This window comes from Lolium perenne, chromosome 6 (genome assembly GCF_019359855.2).
Source record: "Lolium perenne isolate Kyuss_39 chromosome 6, Kyuss_2.0, whole genome shotgun sequence".
Taxonomy (NCBI): Eukaryota; Viridiplantae; Streptophyta; class Magnoliopsida; order Poales; family Poaceae; genus Lolium; species Lolium perenne.
In genome coordinates, this window is record NC_067249.2 from 10,029,842 (window position 1) to 10,050,000 (window position 20,159).

At 44.8% G+C, this 20,159-nt stretch overlaps 1 protein-coding gene and 2 long non-coding RNA genes across 23 annotated transcripts; 1 reads left to right on the forward strand and 2 right to left on the reverse strand.

Annotated features, from left to right (window-relative positions):
• Positions 1-501: 501 nt before the first annotated feature.
• On the forward strand, positions 502-10,822 carry LOC127308955 (uncharacterized). 14 transcript variants are annotated; one of them, XM_051339893.2, is made up of 9 exons: positions 502-638; positions 743-821; positions 910-992; positions 1,144-1,237; positions 1,536-2,326; positions 2,440-2,554; positions 2,967-3,062; positions 3,158-3,262; positions 3,351-3,878. In XM_051339893.2, the coding sequence occupies exons 3-8, from the start codon at positions 937-939 to the stop codon at positions 3,239-3,241; spliced, it is 1,236 nt and encodes a 411-aa protein (XP_051195853.1). In that variant the 5' UTR covers positions 502-638; positions 743-821; positions 910-936; the 3' UTR covers positions 3,242-3,262; positions 3,351-3,878. The 14 variants fall into 14 exon arrangements, 10 of the variants coding, with proteins under 10 accessions (XP_051195853.1, XP_051195852.1, XP_051195856.1 ...); XM_051339892.2 differs by having other exon boundaries at positions 743-803; XM_051339896.1 differs by having other exon boundaries at positions 748-821.
• On the reverse strand, positions 4,224-7,548 carry LOC127308956 (uncharacterized). 8 transcript variants are annotated; one of them, XR_007856888.2, is made up of 5 exons: positions 6,764-7,198; positions 6,352-6,495; positions 5,906-6,204; positions 5,366-5,429; positions 4,224-4,554 (listed from the first exon to the last, which is right to left on the reverse strand). It is a non-coding gene; the product is annotated as an uncharacterized lncRNA (long non-coding RNA). The 8 variants fall into 8 exon arrangements; XR_007856886.2 differs by lacking the exons at positions 4,224-4,554; positions 5,366-5,429 and adding an exon at positions 7,209-7,546 and having other exon boundaries at positions 5,654-6,204; positions 6,764-6,933; positions 7,011-7,036; XR_007856889.2 differs by lacking the exon at positions 5,366-5,429 and having other exon boundaries at positions 4,224-4,551; positions 6,764-7,196.
• On the reverse strand, positions 7,987-8,890 carry LOC139831998 (uncharacterized). Its single transcript, XR_011746427.1, has 2 exons — positions 8,397-8,890; positions 7,987-8,307 (listed from the first exon to the last, which is right to left on the reverse strand). It is a non-coding gene; the product is annotated as an uncharacterized lncRNA (long non-coding RNA).
• Positions 10,823-20,159: the final 9,337 nt, after the last annotated feature.

Below are 20,159 nucleotides of genomic sequence, written 5' to 3' on the forward strand. Positions count from 1 at the left end.
CCCCCCGCCCATATTTGTCTTCCTCGTGAGAATATGAAGTAGTCGCCGCCCTACCGGCTGTAACCGCCTGCCTCCACCACCCGCGCCCGACACCGCCTCGTCGCCCCGCCCTGCTCGATCTGCGGCCTCTGCCGGTCCACCGCCGCCCTAGGATTTCCTCTAAATTTCCCTTATCTTCTTCGGTTATAGCGAGCTTCCGCACCACCACCCAAACCCTAAGTCGTCGGCCGCTGCACCCCCAACCACGTCACCCCCGTATCCGATGAGGTGCATTCCTCGTCTAGCCAGAGACGTCGCGGCCAGCAGCTTTACCCCCGTCGACGGCGAGGTCCTTCGGTTGTCACTGTGCATCCTCTACTTCCTCTCCGCGAGTGCGTCACGACCAGAGTGGGCCAATCCGTTGCATCGGAGGGTGTACGCGTCGCCCTGCTAACCGACGCAACGGGCGTCAAATAGGAATTGCCCTTCGGAGGTCCAACTTCTCACCTATTGTGGGTCGCCTGGGCCTTTTCCACAGGCCACCCCTCTTCCGTTCTTGCTCTTGCTTTCACCCCTAAAATCCCCAACATCCAATCCAAAATTTGGATTCTTGGAACAGTACTTCCCGGCCGCCGCTGTTGCTACCGCCGCCGCCGCCGGTACGTGTCTGTGCGCCCCTCCCCCTCCCCTCGCCGAGCCTCCGTCCTCCTTTCCCCCCACGAGTGGTTAGCGCCCCGATTCCGATCCCGTTCCCTCCTCTCAGCGCAGGCCCAACACCGGAGCAACCCGACGCACTCCACCTCCGCCTCCATCTTCTCCGGCTGGTGCGCAATCAGCTCTGGGTCGGTGGCTAGCACTATTTATCTATCGGATTCGCATCCTAGCTCTGTCCATATCCAAACCTAGCCTTCTGCCTCTTTCGCGCTGCAGGAATAATAACAAATTTCATATGCGGAGATGATCTCGTCGTGCCCCATCTGCGGTAACCAGGTCCTTACGGTCGAGCTGGAACGGTAATGGTCGATTCTCATGTCACGTGGTTCTTTGATCGGAGCTGCCCCTTTTTATTCTGTACTACATGATGCTGGTATTTGTCACACCTGCAATTAACCCTTGTGTACCTTGGCTCATGAAAGCTCATGTTGTTCCTGAACATTTCTCTAGGCATGCGAATAGCCACTTCGAGGATGATGAGGTTCAGAGGGACATGGAGTTGGCGAAGCTGGCTGCGGTTGCAGAATTGAGTACTAGTGTCACGGTAGTATTTTCTGCTCGCACTCTTTCCCCTGTGTTTTTACGCTCTTTACAATAGTAGTTGTAGCTGCAGCCCATTGTCCATTACTAATTTTGGTGTATTCACATGTAATTTGTGGCATTTGTACAACCTGATATGTCACCAGTTTTGCTCGTGCTAACCTATTCATGAGAGATACACTTTAATTTAAGGTTGTTCCTGTTAGTAGTCTACATTTTGCTCCGTAGAAGTCTTTAGGGATGCTATCTTTTTCATGCTTTCTTGTTGAAAATATACTCATGCAGATTAGTTTTCTTTGCAGGATGTACCTGAACCTAGTACGAGACCAGTCCCGAAAGATGATTCTGTTGCTCAAGTGGCCTCATCAAGCATCATCAGAGGCTCGTCTCCTTATGGAAATGCGATGAATGAACAGATTTCCTTGTTGGTTGGAGCACAGATCAGAAGCGAGATTCAACAAATTCAAGGTGGTGTTATGAACCTGTTGAGGAGCTGCCTTGAATCTGAAGGTAGCTCGTCAACAAGTATAATATCGGGCTCTGTTGACCATCATCAGAGTCTTTCGTCGGAAGACAAGGGATGGGGATGTGGGTGGAGAAATATCCAGATGCTGAGCTCTCATCTGCTGAGGCAGAGGCTGGAAACAAGGGAGGTTCTGTTTGGTGGCTGTGGATTTGTGCCTGACATCCCTTCGCTTCAGAGGTGGCTCGAGATTGCCTGGGATAAAGGTTTCGATACTGTTGGTTCGAGTTATTTCGATAGCAAGATTTATGGTGTGAAGAAGTGGATTGGAACGACGGAATGTGTTACGGTCCTACGCTCTTTTGGTCTGCGTGCAAGGATTGTAGATTTTGATAGCACGGAATCAGCGAGCCTGCAGGGTAAGAGCGGGAAACGGGTACGCGGGCCCATGGATAAGTATTTGGTCAAGACTAATTCTTGTCCAAATTCATCGTCTGGTGAACTTAGTCAAGAAGATGCTGAAAACATGAGAGGCCAGCAGGTCCTCGTTGACTGGGTATGGAACTACTTCAAAAGCAACTCTTCTGGTGCATTCAACAATGCAAAGAATGTCATGATCAGTGATAAAACGTAAGAGGATCTGTACTCCTGTTTTCTGAAATCTTCTCTCATCATCTATATGTCTGCAAATTTGACAAATCATGGTAAGTTGTGGACTCCGACTAACTAGCTGCCGTTCACAGCCCATTGTATTTTCAACATCAGGGTCATTCAAGGACTATAGTTGGGATTCAAAAGCAAAAGGGTAATCGTGGATCTCAAGACCGATATAACCTTTTGGTTTTAGACCCTGGACATGTAAGTTTTGGTTATTTTTTCATTTGTCGGAGTAGCCTACTATAGTTTCAACTTGCCAGTTTTTAAATTTTAAATTCACAGCCTATTTGAAGTTTTGTCACTTGCCTAACTTGTTTCATATAGATAATCAAGTTATGTAGCTTGAAGCCTTGAGAGTTCTTTTATTTGCATACAGGCTTTCTTCTTGCTCAATTTTTCTGTTCTTCAACTGCAAATCTCTTTTTCCTCACATTTGTGCTATAAAATTTATGCTGTTAAATGATGACTGATAAAATGATCATTAACTTTCATTAGGTTCATTGTGTTAGCATCTTTGAAACATAATTAATTTGAATTGTTTTCTGCTCTAAAAATGGAATTGCATTTTTCTCTGCAAATCAGTTTGTGCTGATATTTTTTTTTATTCTTACAGAGAACAGCTGATTTAGAGAGGACCCTTACAATGAAAAAAGGATGGCAGAGGCTGGTAAAACGAGGTGTGCACACCCTCAGAAAGCCACAGTATCAGGTACATCAAACGACTTGTCAGAATATGAACTTCAGAATGGTTACAACGTTTGATACCTTTTGATGGAACATCAATTACACCTTTCATGTTTTCAGCTGTGCTATGTGGATCCTGGAATTGCTAGTTTAGAAGAAATGTCACAGCTCAAGACTATTGATAGTATCCTGATCAGGTTCTAGAACAGTCGTAAAGTGCGACAGGTAATCATGGCTTTCTTTGTTTATATGCTAAGAGCTTTAGAATATAGTTGGTAATCTGAATCTGTCCTCATGTTTATCCATTCTTCAGTTAACGAAGTTGCCGTAACAAAATCAGTGATCTACTTGATTGTGCATTTGCCCATGAGTTGTGGTTTTGCCAACTGTGTGTTGTGGAGGTATCTGCTGCTACTTGCTCTGGTGTGTTCTCGCTCAGAGACATTTTCTTGTTGCTCCTGATGCCTCTCTGGTCACCTCCCCGTTGCCTGTAGGCCAACCCTATAGCCCCCCTCCTGCATCGGGTGATTTGGAAAAGCAAAAGAAGACTATCTTTGAAGATTGTAGAAGTCTGTCCAAGGTAGATTGTTTAAAACAACTGGCCCTCGACCATCGCAATTTTCGGTGCAGCATAAAGGGTTCCCTGCCCCCTCTATAACAATCCTGTTATGTCGTGGGGTTGTGCAGTTTGTGCAAGAGTCGCCATTCAACCTCCCCTGAACTCCCATCACCTGCTTGTATCCCTAGCCCAGTTTCTGGGATGTAACAGTTGACACACTTATTTTGGTTACCGGCCTGCCAAGCGATGTAAAATATGTCGCATGCAACATAAGAAACTTCCTGGCACGGCTAGCCGCCTTGGCAACTGACATACGCGTCGTAATAAAATCGCATGCAACGTAAGAAACTCTTGGGCGCAGCCTGCTCTTTTTTTTTTTTGCGATCAGCCTGCTCTTTTATTGCATACAGCTAGGAGATCGATTATTGCCATGCAACTTGCAGATCAATGTAAGATTACGTCTCTGTAGATCCAACGTAAGAACTTTTCAGATGCCCGTAAGAAAATTTGGAAACCTGAACATGATCACTCTCCACTAATTGAAACATTGAAATTAAAAAAATAACTGGGAAGCAATGTAAGAAATTTGGGAGCAGACATGAGGATATGAACAACTCAAGGTGAAAATAACTTACTAAAGAATGCATTATTATATCCTAAAAAAGGTTTGTCTTGAGATTTTAGTACACATGATGAGGTATCATACCCTCAAAGAAGTTTACAACATTTCCATAGCATGAAACCATGGGCTATGGCATCCTGTTTGGCTACCCGATCAGCACCACAATTACAAAAAATGCTTACAGAGACGTAACCCTAAAGAGTAAAGTCAGTAAAGAAGAGTTTGCTTCAGTTTTCTTCAGGAACAACATTGCCAGTACATCTAAAAAAACATTGCCAGTACCCCTCTGGAGAACCTGATGTGAGCTGAAGAGCGTGCAGCACCTATCAATGCCTTCTGCATGCAAAGCGTTAGATAAATATGCAGTTGTAAAATTGGCTAGATGAGGTAGTCCCTGGACTGCTACTTTGGCTAGTAGGGAGGTAAAGCCTACACTCTCTGTGATGATTTTGACTTGCACTAGTACTTTCATGTGAATTAAGAAGTCTTAAGATATGAACACATTAAATGTCCAGTAGCATCCTTGCTTAGACAATCTTTGGAACTGAGCATTGCAAGTTGTTCTATAAATCTCTTGTCATGTATGTCCCAAGCACTTTGCATTTGCATCAGCATCTGTTATTTGCACAACTAGTTTTCAGTCATGATTTTTTGAATTATTGGACATTCATTGCGATTATAAAAGCTATATATCTTCGAGTCACAAAATAGTTAGATCAGGAATTGATTTAAGCAAATCAAAAGAAAATTAAGTTACATAAGCACCATGACATAACTTAATCTTTATATGGTAAAATAGCCTTAAACAAACAAAGCGATACAACAACAAAAAAAAGAAAATCTGGACGTCTAATAAGCAAAGCAGTATCTTTCAACAAAAAGAATCACAAACTATTGAGACATAATTTGCTTTCGATCTAGTATTTTACAGAGAACCTAGTTGAGCATGAGAACTAGCACAGACTGGAGATACCATTTCAGACAACAAATAAAAATGATGCAAAATTACTTATAAAAAGATTCATCTTCAATATCAACAAGATTACGTCGGTAAAATTGAACAATTACAGACCAAAATGATGCAGGGAGAAGAAAAATCAAGACTTTGAATACAAATTGGTAGAGATGGCTCGGTACTGAATTGTACCAGGGGAAACAAATAAGGAGCCGAGACTTTATCATTCAATAACCTTTGGCTTCTTGACATAATCCTGTAGGTGAATAGCTGACTAATTGGTTATATATTATAAGCACGAAGCAGTTTATTTGGCGCATAAAAGATCTAGGTAAAACATCCAGCTTCATACCAATTGATACTCATTCCTGGCTGTCTGTTTCCATAATTTAGAGCGGTGGCATTAGTCAAAATTTTCATTGGAAACATTTTACCATGCTTCAGTTCATATATGAACTTATACTCCTTGCTAGTTCCAAATGAACAAATTCAAATCATGATGGTATCACAATGTAGGAAATGAACATCGAATTTTTTCTCTCAAGTATAAATCTAGCGTAAAAGAAAATAAGCTGCGGATAGATACCTTTGTGGTAAAAACTAAAAAGGATATCTTATATTGACCACCTAACACAGTAATACATGCTCTTGGACAAAAACAAACAGACAACTTGGACACCAAAGGTAAGATACAGAACTGCCACAAATCATAGCATGAAAATGCAGTAGGACCTTGTTCCTGCTCGGAGAAGAGGAGTACAACCAGAGCAATTGGAGACGACGAGGACGGCCGGAGAGGCTGGCGCTCCTGCGGCGAGGACGGGGCGACTGGTGCTAGCGGCCGACGGCAGGAACTTGGGGCACGAGGCGAGGATGGTGGCCACACGACCTCGTCGCGGTTGGCTTAAGCTCGGCGGCGACATGACCTGGTCGCGGGCGGCTGGATCTCGGCAGTGTTCGAGGCAATTACGGTTGGAGCCCAGCGGCAGGAGCACCACGGCGGGTTGGAGCTTGGGCCAGAAAGTTATGTGCTGCAAGCAGGTGCAGTCTGAGAGCGGTCAGTGGATCCACCACTAAAATTGGGGACGAAAAATCTAACTGTAATCTAACAAATACGCATCCAAGTGCTGCACGATACAGAAGGAAAAAAAAATCGCTGGATTCAGTCTTGATCTCACCTCAGGTGACACCAGGCTAGGTACAGCATGAATACAAACAACTGATATTTTCTCATCTGTGCAACACTGCCGCTACATACTTGCTCTTCGTCTACAAGTCCTTTGCATACATCTTTTTCTGTCTGTCAATTTCTTGTCAGATTCCTGAAAATTTACAACATGTCAGCCACAAAAATGGATTCCGGAAAACTAAGTGTCAGGCACAAGAAAAGATTTTTTTTCAGAGCTAACTAGTAAATGAATCCAGGAGCAACACCTTCCTTTATCCCAGATTTCTCCCAAAGTATATCACAGCTATAACAGCAAAGTCCGCTCGCGCATTACAACGAACACCCGGTGACAGTAATGTTACTGAAAAGCACATTCTCATCTTCCTAGCAAAAGAAAAATAGGTGATTGCTCACGAGCTCACCAAAATAGCACATTCCCGTCTCGTTTATGCCGACAGGGACAGCATCTTCTTCTCCGGTGTAGAATACTGGCAGACCGCAACCCCTCCCGCTGCGGAGGCCAGTCTCCATGGCAACCGAGACCGGGACCACCCACCACTCGGCTGAAGCCTTCGGGATTCCAAACCAGCCGCTGCAAATCAAGCTCGCGATTAATCCGATATTTTGAAGCATAAACGAGAATAGGTGAGGACGGAGGAGAGGGTTCACCGAGGGGATCTTCTCCTTATGCACCACTAATCACATCAAGATGGTGTGACATACATGAACAACAAAAATTATTTTTGTTAGGTCTTGCCGACGGAGTAGGAGGCAATTGACGGAGGGGATCCAGGAAAAAAACAAGAGGAGGCCGAGGCCGAAGCCCTCAACTGCTGTTGGAGGCGGAGAGGAGGATCTGCCACTCACCAAGCCTCAAGCCGATAAGATCCCCAGCTGCAGCCGCTCGCAGCAACCCTGCCTACAACCGCCCGCTGCCGACCGCAATCACACCTACAGCCGGTCGCCGTCGATTCGTCGGCAGACCACAACGGAGCCAAGGACACCCACAACGCATAGCGCATCCGCCGCTCGCCACCGGCCAGTCACCCGCATCGCCGCCGGCCAGACACACGCATCGCCGCCGCCCGCCGGCCGCTCACCCGCATCGCCGCTGCCTCGCCCAATCCCAACCGCTCGCCATCGTCTGGGTTGGGGTACGGGGTTAGTGGGCAGCTCCACCTACGACCGAATTGGAAAAAAAATCGTCGGGATAAAAAAAGAGATGAAATTACGACTGTTCGTTTGGTGGTGGGCACCGACAAGGTTTGGGCTGAACCAGGCGCCTGTCCGGCTCGGTCGACCGGCCCGGGAGCAGAATTACTATTCTGCACCCAGGAGGTCTAATAGAGTTTCTATATATATATATCGACGCGGATTTTCTACCCGGGGTGCTAGCTACGCACGGTGTGCTCACCATCAGATCATTGCTCAGTGATTCGTGCTTATAAACGTCCGTCCATATGTCGCCGTTACCTCATCGCATCTTTATTGTGTCCAGTGATTGCTTTCTTTCACGTATGGCAGTCAACTGTACTTCACCGGTCCCCACGGAAATATTTGACACCCGCTCCGTGGCGTGCAACAAAGTTTTGTTTTCGTTCTTTTTCGGAAAAATTAACATGCAACTAATGTAACACGAGAACCATCAATCACCGTAGACTGGCTCATAATAAGCATTTTTGTCACCGGATAAAATATTATTATCAGCACCACGATAACCGCTCGACCAACTCGAGAAAGAACGACACAAACTAGAGGCTAACTAAGTATTCTCAGGAGAAAAATCAAATGGAAAAAAGGGAAAATTACAACAAATACAAGATCATGCTTGAGGCTGATGAAAGTTCATCATAGTCACCACAAAATCTCATTGTGCTCATATTGTCACCACAAAATTAAAAAATTCTTCAATTACATTATTCTAATATCGTCACCACAAAATCCCTTTGACAAAATGCCTTTGTATCTGCAAAAACAACACGAACATTAAAATGATATAGAAAAAGAAGCCAGAAAGGATCTAGAAAAAAAATAGAAACTGCAGATTCACCCTACTTTGAATGAACATGGGATCTGGATCGGGAACCATGTACAAATCTGGAACGGGAATACATCAGAATCCAGATCGCAGAAGGGTTGAAGAAAAATCAGATCAAAAGAAAACCACGCGGCGCTGTGTCTCCTTCCTATCCAGAAAAAAAGCAACCGTGCCCATGGGAGCCCAGCTCCAGGTCGTTGTAGCCAGCCAGGACAAACTTGACGAGCGGCGATGGACGAGGACGCAGGTGGCGGAGCTCGTGGCTCGCGGTAGGGCCGGGCGAGGACGAAGACGGCGCGCGTTACACACGGTCGACGGCGCGCGGGGCCCACTGTCGACGGCAACCAGACCATGGTCACGCAGGGAGCACGGTCGTAGGCGCACCTCCCTGGCACCTCCAGATTCCATTATCAACCTCTCTTCGTCCGATTCAAACACCGACGGGCATCTCTACCGAGCCCCAGTTGGATCTTTGCCACGAACCAGTCCATGACAAGCAGTAATCCCTGGACAAAAACGTGGCGAGAGGGGCACCCGACCGGAAGTGCGTGGGGCATCTTGCCGGCGGCACGCGGAGCATTGGGCCGGACGCGCGTGGGGCGGGGCGTGGGGAAATCGGAGCCAAGAGGTGGGGAGGGGCGGAGCAGTAAACGATTTGTTTCCATAGTCAACGACCAAAAAGAAATCAGCAGGATCTCTTCACCATATCAAAACGCACATAATCAGCAAAGAAAAAATCACAGTGAAGCAGCAACAAGAAAAAGATTAGAGGGAAAAGATCAGTGTAGCAGCGGCAAGGAAAAAGTTCATGAGAAAAGCTCCGCCGCGCGTGCCATCAGATCCAGCAGCAGGTAGCTAGCTTGCTAGGACGCGACGTGCCGAAACATACGCATCAGCATCTGCCGGCCGGCGGCAGCGCCCACGTTTCCGTGTAGAGCTCAAGGTAGGGTGGCGGCGGGTGGGCCAGGACGGGTCGCCGGAGATCTAGTGGATGCAAATCAAGATCCAAAAAAGAAAACATGGAGCAACTCGAGATAAAAGAAAAACCACGAACGAGCTTGCGCAGCAGCACTCTCGTCCCCAGCACCACGCCAGAGATCGGGTATGTGGAGGAGTGGAGCACCGGGCCGGAGTGGAGCACTCTCCTCTCTAGGAAGGGGACCGGGCTGTGGACTGTGGTGGGGATTGGGTTGGGGTGAGGGACAAATGTGCGGGACTGCGGGGTGTGGTGGGATCGTGGCCTCATGGGCCGGCTATCACTAACGGCGTTAACATGCGATTTTCATGAAAACCGTCCATAGGGATGATGAGTGGTCAGATGTGCATGCGTAGCTAGCCACCATGCTAGCTGGCTATTTTCCATATATATATATATATATATATATAGGATAAATACTTCCTACTCCTGGGTGTAGTTACACCCACATCTAATATACTACCATGCGAAAGTATATACGATACTTTATCGGTTTGAGTATATTACTACACTATATCTAAGATACTCCAAACCAAGTTTGGTGAAAAAAATGCAACTGAACCCATAGTTTGCATTATATATCCGAAATACATGCATATGTGTACGTAAAAATTGAGTCTACGTAAAAAATGTACATACTGCCTACAAATTAGTATATATACTACCAAAATAGTCTTACATACTTCATACTACATGTACATACTCTCCGGTATGATAGATACTCTCTAGATTACGTTTTTTACACATCCATTAGAAATTCATTAAGCTGAATTGGTTGGATATGAATTTGAACCATGCTACCATAGAGGGTGTGCACGCCTCGTTTACTCACGAGTATTTTTCATTAATCCCCATTCTTAATGAAGTAATACCACTGTCTACAAACATAGGACTGTAAGACAGTCTTTTCTCCAAATTTACTCCTATGTAGAGCAAATTAGGTTTTGTCAAGATACAACTTCAACCAAATCTACACAAGCCGGAATAGGTTTGTTTAACGCGTAGAAAAAGGCAAGATCCCACCAAACCTATAGGTTGTTTGAAAATTTTAAGCCTCAAGACATCCAAGAGCAAAACTCAACCAAAAATAAAGGGGCCAAAGAATTCAAACAGGTGGACCATCGTCCCAGAAATAGTACTAGTACTATCTGATCAGACAGAGGAAATATCAGATCAGATCAGATCAAATCAGATTTCTCTTAATTAAAATAATGAATGCTATATTTCTATTCTAAGGGAGAATTCATTCCCTTCCCTCACTAAATATATTATATATAAGAGATCATGTGTCGTTGGTGTAAATATCTTGTACTACTAGTTTTTGTTTTGTTTTTTGCATAGAACACATACGCCTAGTCCTAGCCGCATATCAGAATACATCATACAATATGAAGACTCCCATCCATGCAGCAGCCCTTCTCCTCATCGCATGCCTCCTTGCTACCACTGCACGATGTAAGATCCATATATATCTGCTCTGTGTGTCATCTTCCACGCAAATTTCTATTATATATCATGTGTGTTCATGTATACAGGCCGGACCGTCGACGGCGGCAATGACGAGATGACAAATCTACCGAAGACGCTATGTGTCTACCGAAAGGACGCTTCTAGCTGCAAAAGTAACCAGTTTTGCTACTGTTGTATCACGAGTGATTATTGCTATGTGACCATGGACATGTGCAAGGAAAAGTGCAAAGGGTATTTGTCAAGACAAAAACAAATGCCTATTGCGCAACCAATGTTCGGATGAACAATTTTAGATTAAGGATAGAATAATCAAAGTATTTCCTTTCTATTGGCTGTTTTTTGGGGTGTAACCGTGATTTTTTTGCTTTTACATATAATGTAACTGGCACGATTACTTCCTCAAAAAGTGTTGTTTTGGCGTATCCATTGGAACTTTGTTAGGATGAATTTGATGGGTCTGAATTTGTTCCCTACGGTAGATTTGCTTTATCACCGTAGCGTCGCAGAAAAGGGGAACGGCAAAAAAAAAATTATCAAGCTAGTTAAACATATATATTTTTGTACAAAAAACAAATCATATCTCGATCGAGGCCCTTTGAACGTTCAGGGCGAAAACAAAACCAAAATAGTACTACCTCTGTCTGTAAAACAATGCTAAAACTTTTATCTAAATTCGAATGTACCTAGACTCTCTTTAGTGTATAGATGCATCTAAATTTTGACAAATCCTTTGACATCTTTTCATGGACGGAGAGAGTATGAGATGAGATCAGATTTCTCTTGCTGAAACATGGGATGGTATCTGCGCATTCCAAGCAAGCAATCGCCGTAAAAGGGGAACGGCAAAAAAAGATATCAAGCTGGTTAAACATATTTTTTAGTACCAAAAACAAATCACACCTCGATCGAGGCCCTTTGAACGTTCAGGGCCAAAGCAAAACCAAAATAGTATGACATCAGATCAGATTTCTCTTGCTGAAACCATGGGATGGTATCTGTGCATTCCAAGCGAAGCAATCGCCATTTATAACTGCTGCCAGATATTCATATTCTGTCTAAACGGGTAATTATTTGTGCACCATGTATATATACAATGGAAAGATTGCGTTGATAGAGGTGTAGTAAACATGGTAATTAAACGCATCTCTCTCTATATATATACATGCAGAAGATGGAGCAAAACGCATCTCGTAGTTCTGTCTTGCACATTGCATCATGGCCAAGCACCAGGCTCCCGTCGTTGCAGCCGCCCTTGTACTCATCGTCTGCCTCCTTGCCGCCAGTGCACAAAGTAAAGATTCTTGTCATCTGTTGTGTTCCTTCTTTGAACGTCGATCGTCGACCGACCTTCACGACAATCTCAATTGTATTTTTGATCTGTTTTTACCTTATTATGTAGGCCGGATCATCGTCGACGACGGCGACCATGACGAGAGCAAGCTCAACCTGCCGAACGGGCTGTGCGTCTACAAGAAGCACTATCCGATCTGCAAGAGCAAAAACTTCTGCTACTGCTGCCTGGCGGGTGAGTGGTGCTACGACACCATGGATTGGTGCAAGCATGAGTGCGGTGTTCCACCCGGCCCGCCTTCTTAATCTACTCGATCATCTCCCACGTAGCTCGATCGAACTTTTTGTTCGGCCAAATTTTTGAACGTGTAAAGAGCACGATCCATCAATTTCTGAAATAAAGACAAGTGCTAGCTAGCACTCGGCTTTTTCTTTGTTTTTTTGGTCGTTTCGATTGGTCGATCATATTAACCGCAGACTTGTGGACCTTTTTTTTTTTTTTTGGTGAAGCATCTCGTGATCTTTGTGTGAAATTGATCTTTGTACTAGTACTATCAATTTTCTCCCTGGGCGGAAACAATTCCTGTGAGTATTGCTTCGGCTTGCACGGTACACACCGTACACCAATCCAAAATCTCTTGGGAAATCATACACTTGGCAAACTAATCGACCCGAGAAAATATTATCCGGCTCCGCATTGCCTTCAGGCAACACGGGCGGCGGCCACCACCAACCCCTATAGTTCCTTCTCCTTGTACATCCCTCTCCGTTGGCGGCGGGCTCTTCAGTGAGGCAACCTGTGGACTTTTTGTGGTGTAGATGAATTCCTCTCTCACTGCATGGTGGTGGAAGTATCGTTGCTGGCTCAGCAGAATGTTTTTTTTTTTGCATGCATGGTTATTGGCAGTGTGGCGATGTTCATGTCCAGAAAGTGCTTGTGAAGGTATGTCTTTGGGTGTGTGCCATGGATAAAGTTCGATTTTCATATCAGCCATCGTAAACCTTCTTGAAGACGTTCTCATATTATATGTGTTATCAATCGTGGAGGTTTTTTCTTTGTTTTGTAATAACTTGCCTATGTGCATCCATGATGTTTTGATTTTTTTAACACTGTTATTATAGAGGATGAATGTACTTCCTGACTTCCTGTCATCTTGGTATAATATAGTCCCTCTTTTCCTTGATTAAAAAAAAAGTCCCTCCATTCCCAAAAAAAAAAGCCACATATTTGTCTAAATTTGGATGTATCCACACACGATGTAGCCTACCATCTTGCCGGACCTGCAACCTGACGCCAGCCATGGCGATGGCGGCTGCAGACTCTGGACAAGACTCCTCGAGCGAGATCATGCATGTCCTCATAGGTACACTGTCAAGTGTCAAACTCCAGCGGATGAATGGTAACAAATCAGGTTTTAGCTAAATTTCGACCACTCTGAAGCATACATAACTTACAAGACAGTATGCTGCGTGTGCCATCAAACCTCTCAATGAGCCCACAATACAAACATCAAATGGATCTCTTCCTGAGTTATGCTAAGAACACTAGCAAGAGAGAACTAACAGAACAACATTATCCAGACACATTCTCCTATTATTGGTGTCCCAAGAAAGGCAGCCAAGGTTGTAAAAATATAAGGTGATTCAGGTGCTTGTCATTCAACTAGGCCCTGGCCCCGTCGTCCTTGACAAACCCGCCTGAAAAAAAAAATCAACAGAGTGAGATATGCATCTGGACGAGTGAAAAAAAGGAAGCACCACCCTGCCCAGTAAGCTTAAGAGTGAAATATAATCCAGTCACCTCCAGGGAACCAGGGGTTAGCACTGTGCTACAAGATAAATGGACTAGAATATTGTTCAGTGAAACAGAGTAATGCATGTGAAGGGCGAATTCAGACTGCCATAACTTTTGATCTACCCGACCGATTTTGCGTACTTTTTCTTTTTGGAATTATCTACAAATATATCAATATTTCAACACTGGAATCTACATTCCACTAATACATTTTTTTTCATAACATACCACTAGAAATTGCCCTAATATCTGAAATGCAGCCCCAGAAAAATTTACAAGAATACCATAAGCAGGATGTGGGCAATGTTGGTTTGGTTATTCTTTTCCTGTGATCTATCATCTCCCACCAATTAGCCTGTAGCTAAATACAAATAAATCTGATTACTGCAGCACCAGCCCAAGTTGGTGCTAATTTAAGAAATTTTGTTCTCTATAAAAAACTCAGGATAACAGGTAGACTTCATACAGTATCTTCTCATGTCTAAACTTACCTTTCATGTACAGTATCTTTTTTTACTTTTTGCCATTCACTTCAACGGATTTCTCTTGCTGAAACATGGGATGGTATCTGTGCATTCCAAGCAAGCAATCGCCATCCATAACTGATGCCAGATATTCCGTCTAAACGGGTAATTATTTGTCGACGCATACATTGGAATGATTATGTCGATAGAGGTGTAAACATGGTAATTAAACGCGGCTAGGTAGGTTTCGATCTCTATATATATACACAGATCGATATAGAGAAGATGGAGCAAGTCATATCTTGTAGTTCGTCTTGCACATTGCATCATGGCTCCCGTCCGCGCAGCTGCCCTTCTCCTCGCCATCTTCCTCCTTGCCGCCAGTGCACAATGTAAAGATTCTGCTCCATCTGTTGTGTTTTTTCTTTGATGATCATCGATCGTCGTCGACCATCATGGAAAATTCAGTTGTATTTTCAATCTGTTTTTACCGAAAGTATATAGGCCGGATCATCGATGACGGCGGCGGCCACGACGAGAACGAGAAGATCAATATTATCGGGATGTGCGTCTACAAGAAGGGAGCTCCGATCTGCGAGAGCGGAAACTTCTGCTACTGCTGCCTGGCGGGTACTGGGTGCTACGAGACCTTGGATGGGTGCAACCAAGAGTGCGGTGTTCCTTCCTAGTTCCTAGTACCTTATACTACCTCTGTTTCAAGGAATAAACCGTCCTCGTTTTACGTGTTTTTTGTTTGATCAAAAATTACTTTAAACAGATAAAGATTGTTTATATAAAATTAGTATCATTAAAAAGTGTTTTTCAATACGAATCCAACGATACTAATTACATATAATATAATCAAGATTTTGTTGCTCAATTTTTATGATCAAAGTTCATCTTGAAATGCGCGTGCGCCTTATTTCTTGAAACGGAGGTAGGTAGTATATACTACCTCCGTTTTAAGTAATAAGACGTCCACATTTTACGTGTTTTTTGTTTGACCAAGAATTCCTTGAAATAGATAAACATTGTTCGTATGAAATTAGTATCATTGAAAAGTTCTTTTCAATACGAATCTATCGATACTAATTACATATAATATAATCAAGAATTTGTTGCTCAATTTTTCTAGTTAAAGTTCACCTTGAAATACGCGTGCGCCTTATTCCTTAAAGCGGAGGTAGTAGTAGCTAAGGGCCAACCTGGCCCGCCTTCTTAATCTACTCATGTACCACGTAGCTCGAATGAACTTTTTGTTCAGCCAAATTGAACGTGTAAAGCACGATTGATGTGCGGAAAGATCAATTTCTGAAATAAACAGAAGTAGTAGCACTCTAGCTTTCTTTGTTTTTTTCTCGTCTCGTTTGATCGATCATAATAACGGCACACGCATGGTCGAACATTCGGGCCAGAAAAACAAAAGCTTCTAGGTAACTTTTATTTTCTGGTGAAGCATCTCGTGATTTTTGTGTGAAATCAATCTTTTTTTTTTTTTTTGAAACTTTATATATATTACGGGCAAGCAAGCCGCCTCATTAAAAACCTCTCGACCCCCTTAGGTACCTCGAGAGGAAAAGAGTGCGTCAAGAACTTGCTGCCCCCCATCAAATAAGTGTTACATCGTCCACGAGTTGTGGAAAGAGGAAAACAGGCGGATTGTCCAGCCACAGATTACAATGATTATCCTCTACTGAACTAGCTATAAGATCTGCCGCCATATTTGCTTCTCTTGGACAGTGTCTCATGACAGCCGAGGTGAAGCCCGCCATCATCATTCTGCATTCGTCCAAGAAAGCTGTACCCACAATCCTATTCTCCAACGGATATTGGAAGGCCGTGACCACCTCAAGGCAGTCCGTCTCCACCTCGATGTTGTTGCATCCAATGCGCTCCGCCAGGCGAAGCCCATCTCTCATCGCCTGAGCTTCCGCCGTCGTGACATCAATAACTCCCTCAATATTAGATCTGCTTGCTGCTAGGAATTGGCCCTGAGAATCTCTGATAATGCATCCCGTCGACGCTGTCCTAGCAGCTAGGTTAACCGCCGCATCCGTATTAATTTTAACCATTCCCTTCGGGGGTTTAGTCCATCCTTTCTTGACAATCCCGCTTCTATTCTTTTTTGCCCGGTTACTATTGGCTACCATAGATTTGATTGACAACGCCAACCTGCTAGGGATAGGCGCCGTTCCCTTATGTTTTAGTTCTCTGCGTCGCCACCAGATGAACCAGGCAGCCGTTGCGATAATCTCCTTCATATCTAGCCCCCCTACCATTAGTGACGTCGGGTGTTTCGACCTGAGCAGAATTTCCAGAACCACACTGCCAGACCGATCCTCATTCGCCGCCTTCTCTATGATCGGATAAATGCCTAGGGCCTCCCAGACTTCTTTTGCTCTATCACACTTGAACAGCATATGGGCAACATCTTCAGCGCCCCATTCACATACTGGGCATTGTCCAGAACCACCAATGTGTTTGTTTGCTAGGACGCACATACAGGGAATAATGCCATGTAGCGCCCTCCAAGTAAAGATCTTCACCTTGGCCGGGACAGATAATTTCCAACAAACTTCCCAGACGGGGTTTATCTCTGAATTTCCCGCTTCTCTTCTTCTAGCTCGGCTCCCATATTGGTGTTGCCATTCCATGTGGTACGCCGATCGAACTGAGAACATCCCATTCCTATTCCCATGCCATGCGATTGAGTCCTCCTCCATCCAGGGCGATAAGGGAATTGCTGTGATCATCCTCACATATGTTGGGCAGAAGATTTCATGCAGTAATTGGACATCCCAGCCACCTGTGGCTGGGTCAATTAGCTCTTCCACCTTCCCAATTAAGGTGCCATTTTGTCTCGAGAAGACTCTCCTGTTCGGACTGTTTGGCAGCCATGGGTCGCGCCAAACGTTTATACTAGATCCATTCCCTACTCTCCATATGTAGCCTCTCTTGAAGGTATTCATACCTGCCATCAAGCTTTGCCACGTAAAAGAAGCACCTTTCTTGAGTTCAGCCGATAAAATATTTCCAGATGGATAGTATTTCGCTCTAAGGATTTGGGCACACAGGGATTCTGGTGCCACAATTAACCTCCACACTTGCTTCGATAGCATGGCCAGGTTAAAACAGTGCAGGTCGCGAAACCCCATTCCTCCCTCTCTCTTTGGAGTACACATTTTCCACCAAGAGTACCAGTGTATTGTCTTCTTCCCATCTTTTTCTCCCCACCAAAACCGGGCAATTGCCGCAGCAATAGCTTTACAGATACCCTTGGGTAACTTGAACACTGACATAGCGTATGATGGAATTGCTTGGGCCACTGCCTTTAGCAGGATTTCCTTCCCGCCCATCGACAAGTTCTTGAGATTCCAGCCGCTTATAATTTTGCACACCCGATCCACCAGGTGCTGGAAGCAGTCCGACCTATCAACTCCAACATGTGATGGAAGTCCAAGGTACTTCTCAGTCAGCGCTTCTGAATCAATATGCAGGGCAGCACATACCGCCCCTTCTCTGCATCCTTTGTATTAGGGCTAAAAAATATACTTGACTTTGGGTCACTCACCAGTTGTCCCGAACTGGCACAGTACAGGTCTAACACTCGTCGAACAGCAGCAGCATTAGGCGCATCCGCCTTCATTAGAATCAGAGAATCATCGGCAAAGAGTAAATGAGATACCGATGGTGCCCCGCGACACACCCTGACCCCTTGAATACCACCACTTTCTTCTTCGTGTGTTAGCAGACTCGAGAGTCCCTCAGCACAAATAAGGAACAGATACGGCGAGAGTGGGTCTCCCTGCCGCAGCCCCCTCGTAGGAGTAAACGTATCCGTCTCATCATCATTGAACCAGACCCTGTATTGGACAGAAGAAACACAAGACATAATAAGGTTAGTCCATTGCTCCGAGAAACCCAATCTGGTCATCATATCCTTCAGAAAGCTCCACTCCACACGGTCATATGCTTTATGCATATCCAATTTTACTGCACAGAAGCTATCTTTTCCTTCTCTTTTTCCTCTCAACGCATGAACACATTCATATGCCACCAGAACATTATCAGTGATCAATCTCCCTGGAACAAAAGCACTCTGGGCAATACTGATAATTTCAGGCAAAATGACCTTTAACCTGTTTGCCAGAACCTTTGAGATAATCTTATAAAGGACATTACATAAACTGATAGGCCTAAACTGAGTAATCAGTTCAGGGTCGTTTACTTTGGGTATCAAAATAATCGCCGTCTCATTCCATCCCGTGGGGATCACACCTGTCTGCAAGGACACCAGAACCTCTTTTGTTACCGCGTCTTCGATAAAAGGCCAAAATTTCTTGAAGAAGATTGCATGCATGCCATCGGTACCAGGCGCTTTAAAATCTCCTATAGCAAACAGTGCTTCCTTCACCTCCTTTTCTGTATAAGGGGCAATTAATCTCTCATTCATCTCAGCCGTAACCCGAGGTTTAACCTTCTGGAGCAACTCCTGAGACGTATTGTCCACCTCTGACGTGAATAATTGGGAGAAGTAATCTTGGATAATTGGTTTTATTGAAGCGTTACCTTCCCTCCAAATACCGCCAGCATCCTGTAGCTTCACAATTAGATTTCTCTTCTTTCGTGCTCTAGCATAGTTATGAAAGAACGCCGAGTTTCGGTCTCCATGGGATAGCCAGTTGACTCGACTTCTTTGCATTTTATACACCTCTTCTTGCTCTAGAATTCTCTCAATATCTGTTGTCAGCTCCTCTTGTCTTCTGGCATTCTCCTCTGACGTCCCCCCTCTAAGAACCTCCTCCAGTTGTCTCGCTAGAGTCCGTAGTCGTGCTCTTGGTTTTTTCAGAATAGTCCCATCCCACGCGTGTAAGGCTTCCCTTACCGACGCCACGGCCTTGGCCACATCGCCGCTATTTTCTCCAATTCCTGCCTCCCACGCTGTCTTAACCACTTCACCGACTCCTTCCTCCAGCAGCCATTTTCCTTCAAATCTTTTTCTCCTAATCTTGCGAGACATCGCCGTGTCTCTATAATACTCCGTGTCCAGTAAGATCGGCCGGTGGTCCGACCTAAGACCCTCCTGGTTAGACAGGCACGCATACGGGAACATCCGTGCCCAAGCCTCATTACCGCATGCTCGGTCCAACCTTTCCCTCATACCCGAACAACGTCGACTTCTCTTCCTTCTCCACGTAAAAGGGTCGCCAATATAACCAAGATCTTCCAGCCCACAGTCCGTTAGAGCATTCCTAAAAGCCTGCATCATGTGCATGGGTCTTTGGTTGCCCCCTTCCTTTTCATGGCTATATAAAATCTCATTCCAATCGCCAATAACTAGCCAACTCATCTCAATTTGTCCATGGAGCTCACGCAGACGCTCCCATGTCTTATATTTATTCTCCCATGATGGTTCTCCATAGATACCAGTCAATCTCCAGCTTAGCGCATCATCACCCCCATTTACCAGCACATCTATGTAATTTGCATGGATAGCCACCTCCTCAATTTTTACTTCATTCTTCCATAGCAGAACCAAGCCACCTCCTCGTCCATCACTTTCAGCTACAATCACTCCATCCATAAATGTTTGACGTTTCAAATTTTCAGCACCCGTTTTATCCAAATGAGATTCAGACAAGAACATCACTTGGGGGTTGTTTCGCTCCTGAATTTCACGGAGCGCTCTGACTGCCGCAGCACTACCCAGACCGCGGCAGTTGAGGGCTAGGATTTTCATTGGGACTGGCGGCACTCCTCGAGGGAGCCCGCCAATTTTTCCAAG

What these genes read in the sequence shown, in the direction of transcription:
- LOC127308955 (XM_051339898.2), top strand. Translation starts at nt 937, where the DNA reads ATGATCTCGTCGTGCCCCATCTGCGGTAACCAGGTCCTTACGGTCGAG. An exon ending in CTTACGGTCGAGCTGGAACG is followed by an intron (nt 993 to 1,143) that starts GTAATGGTCGAT and finishes ACATTTCTCTAG; the next exon opens with GCATGCGAATAGCCACTTCG. An exon ending in TCAGAAAGCCACAGTATCAG is followed by an intron (nt 3,063 to 3,157) that starts GTACATCAAACG and finishes TCATGTTTTCAG; the next exon opens with CTGTGCTATGTGGATCCTGG.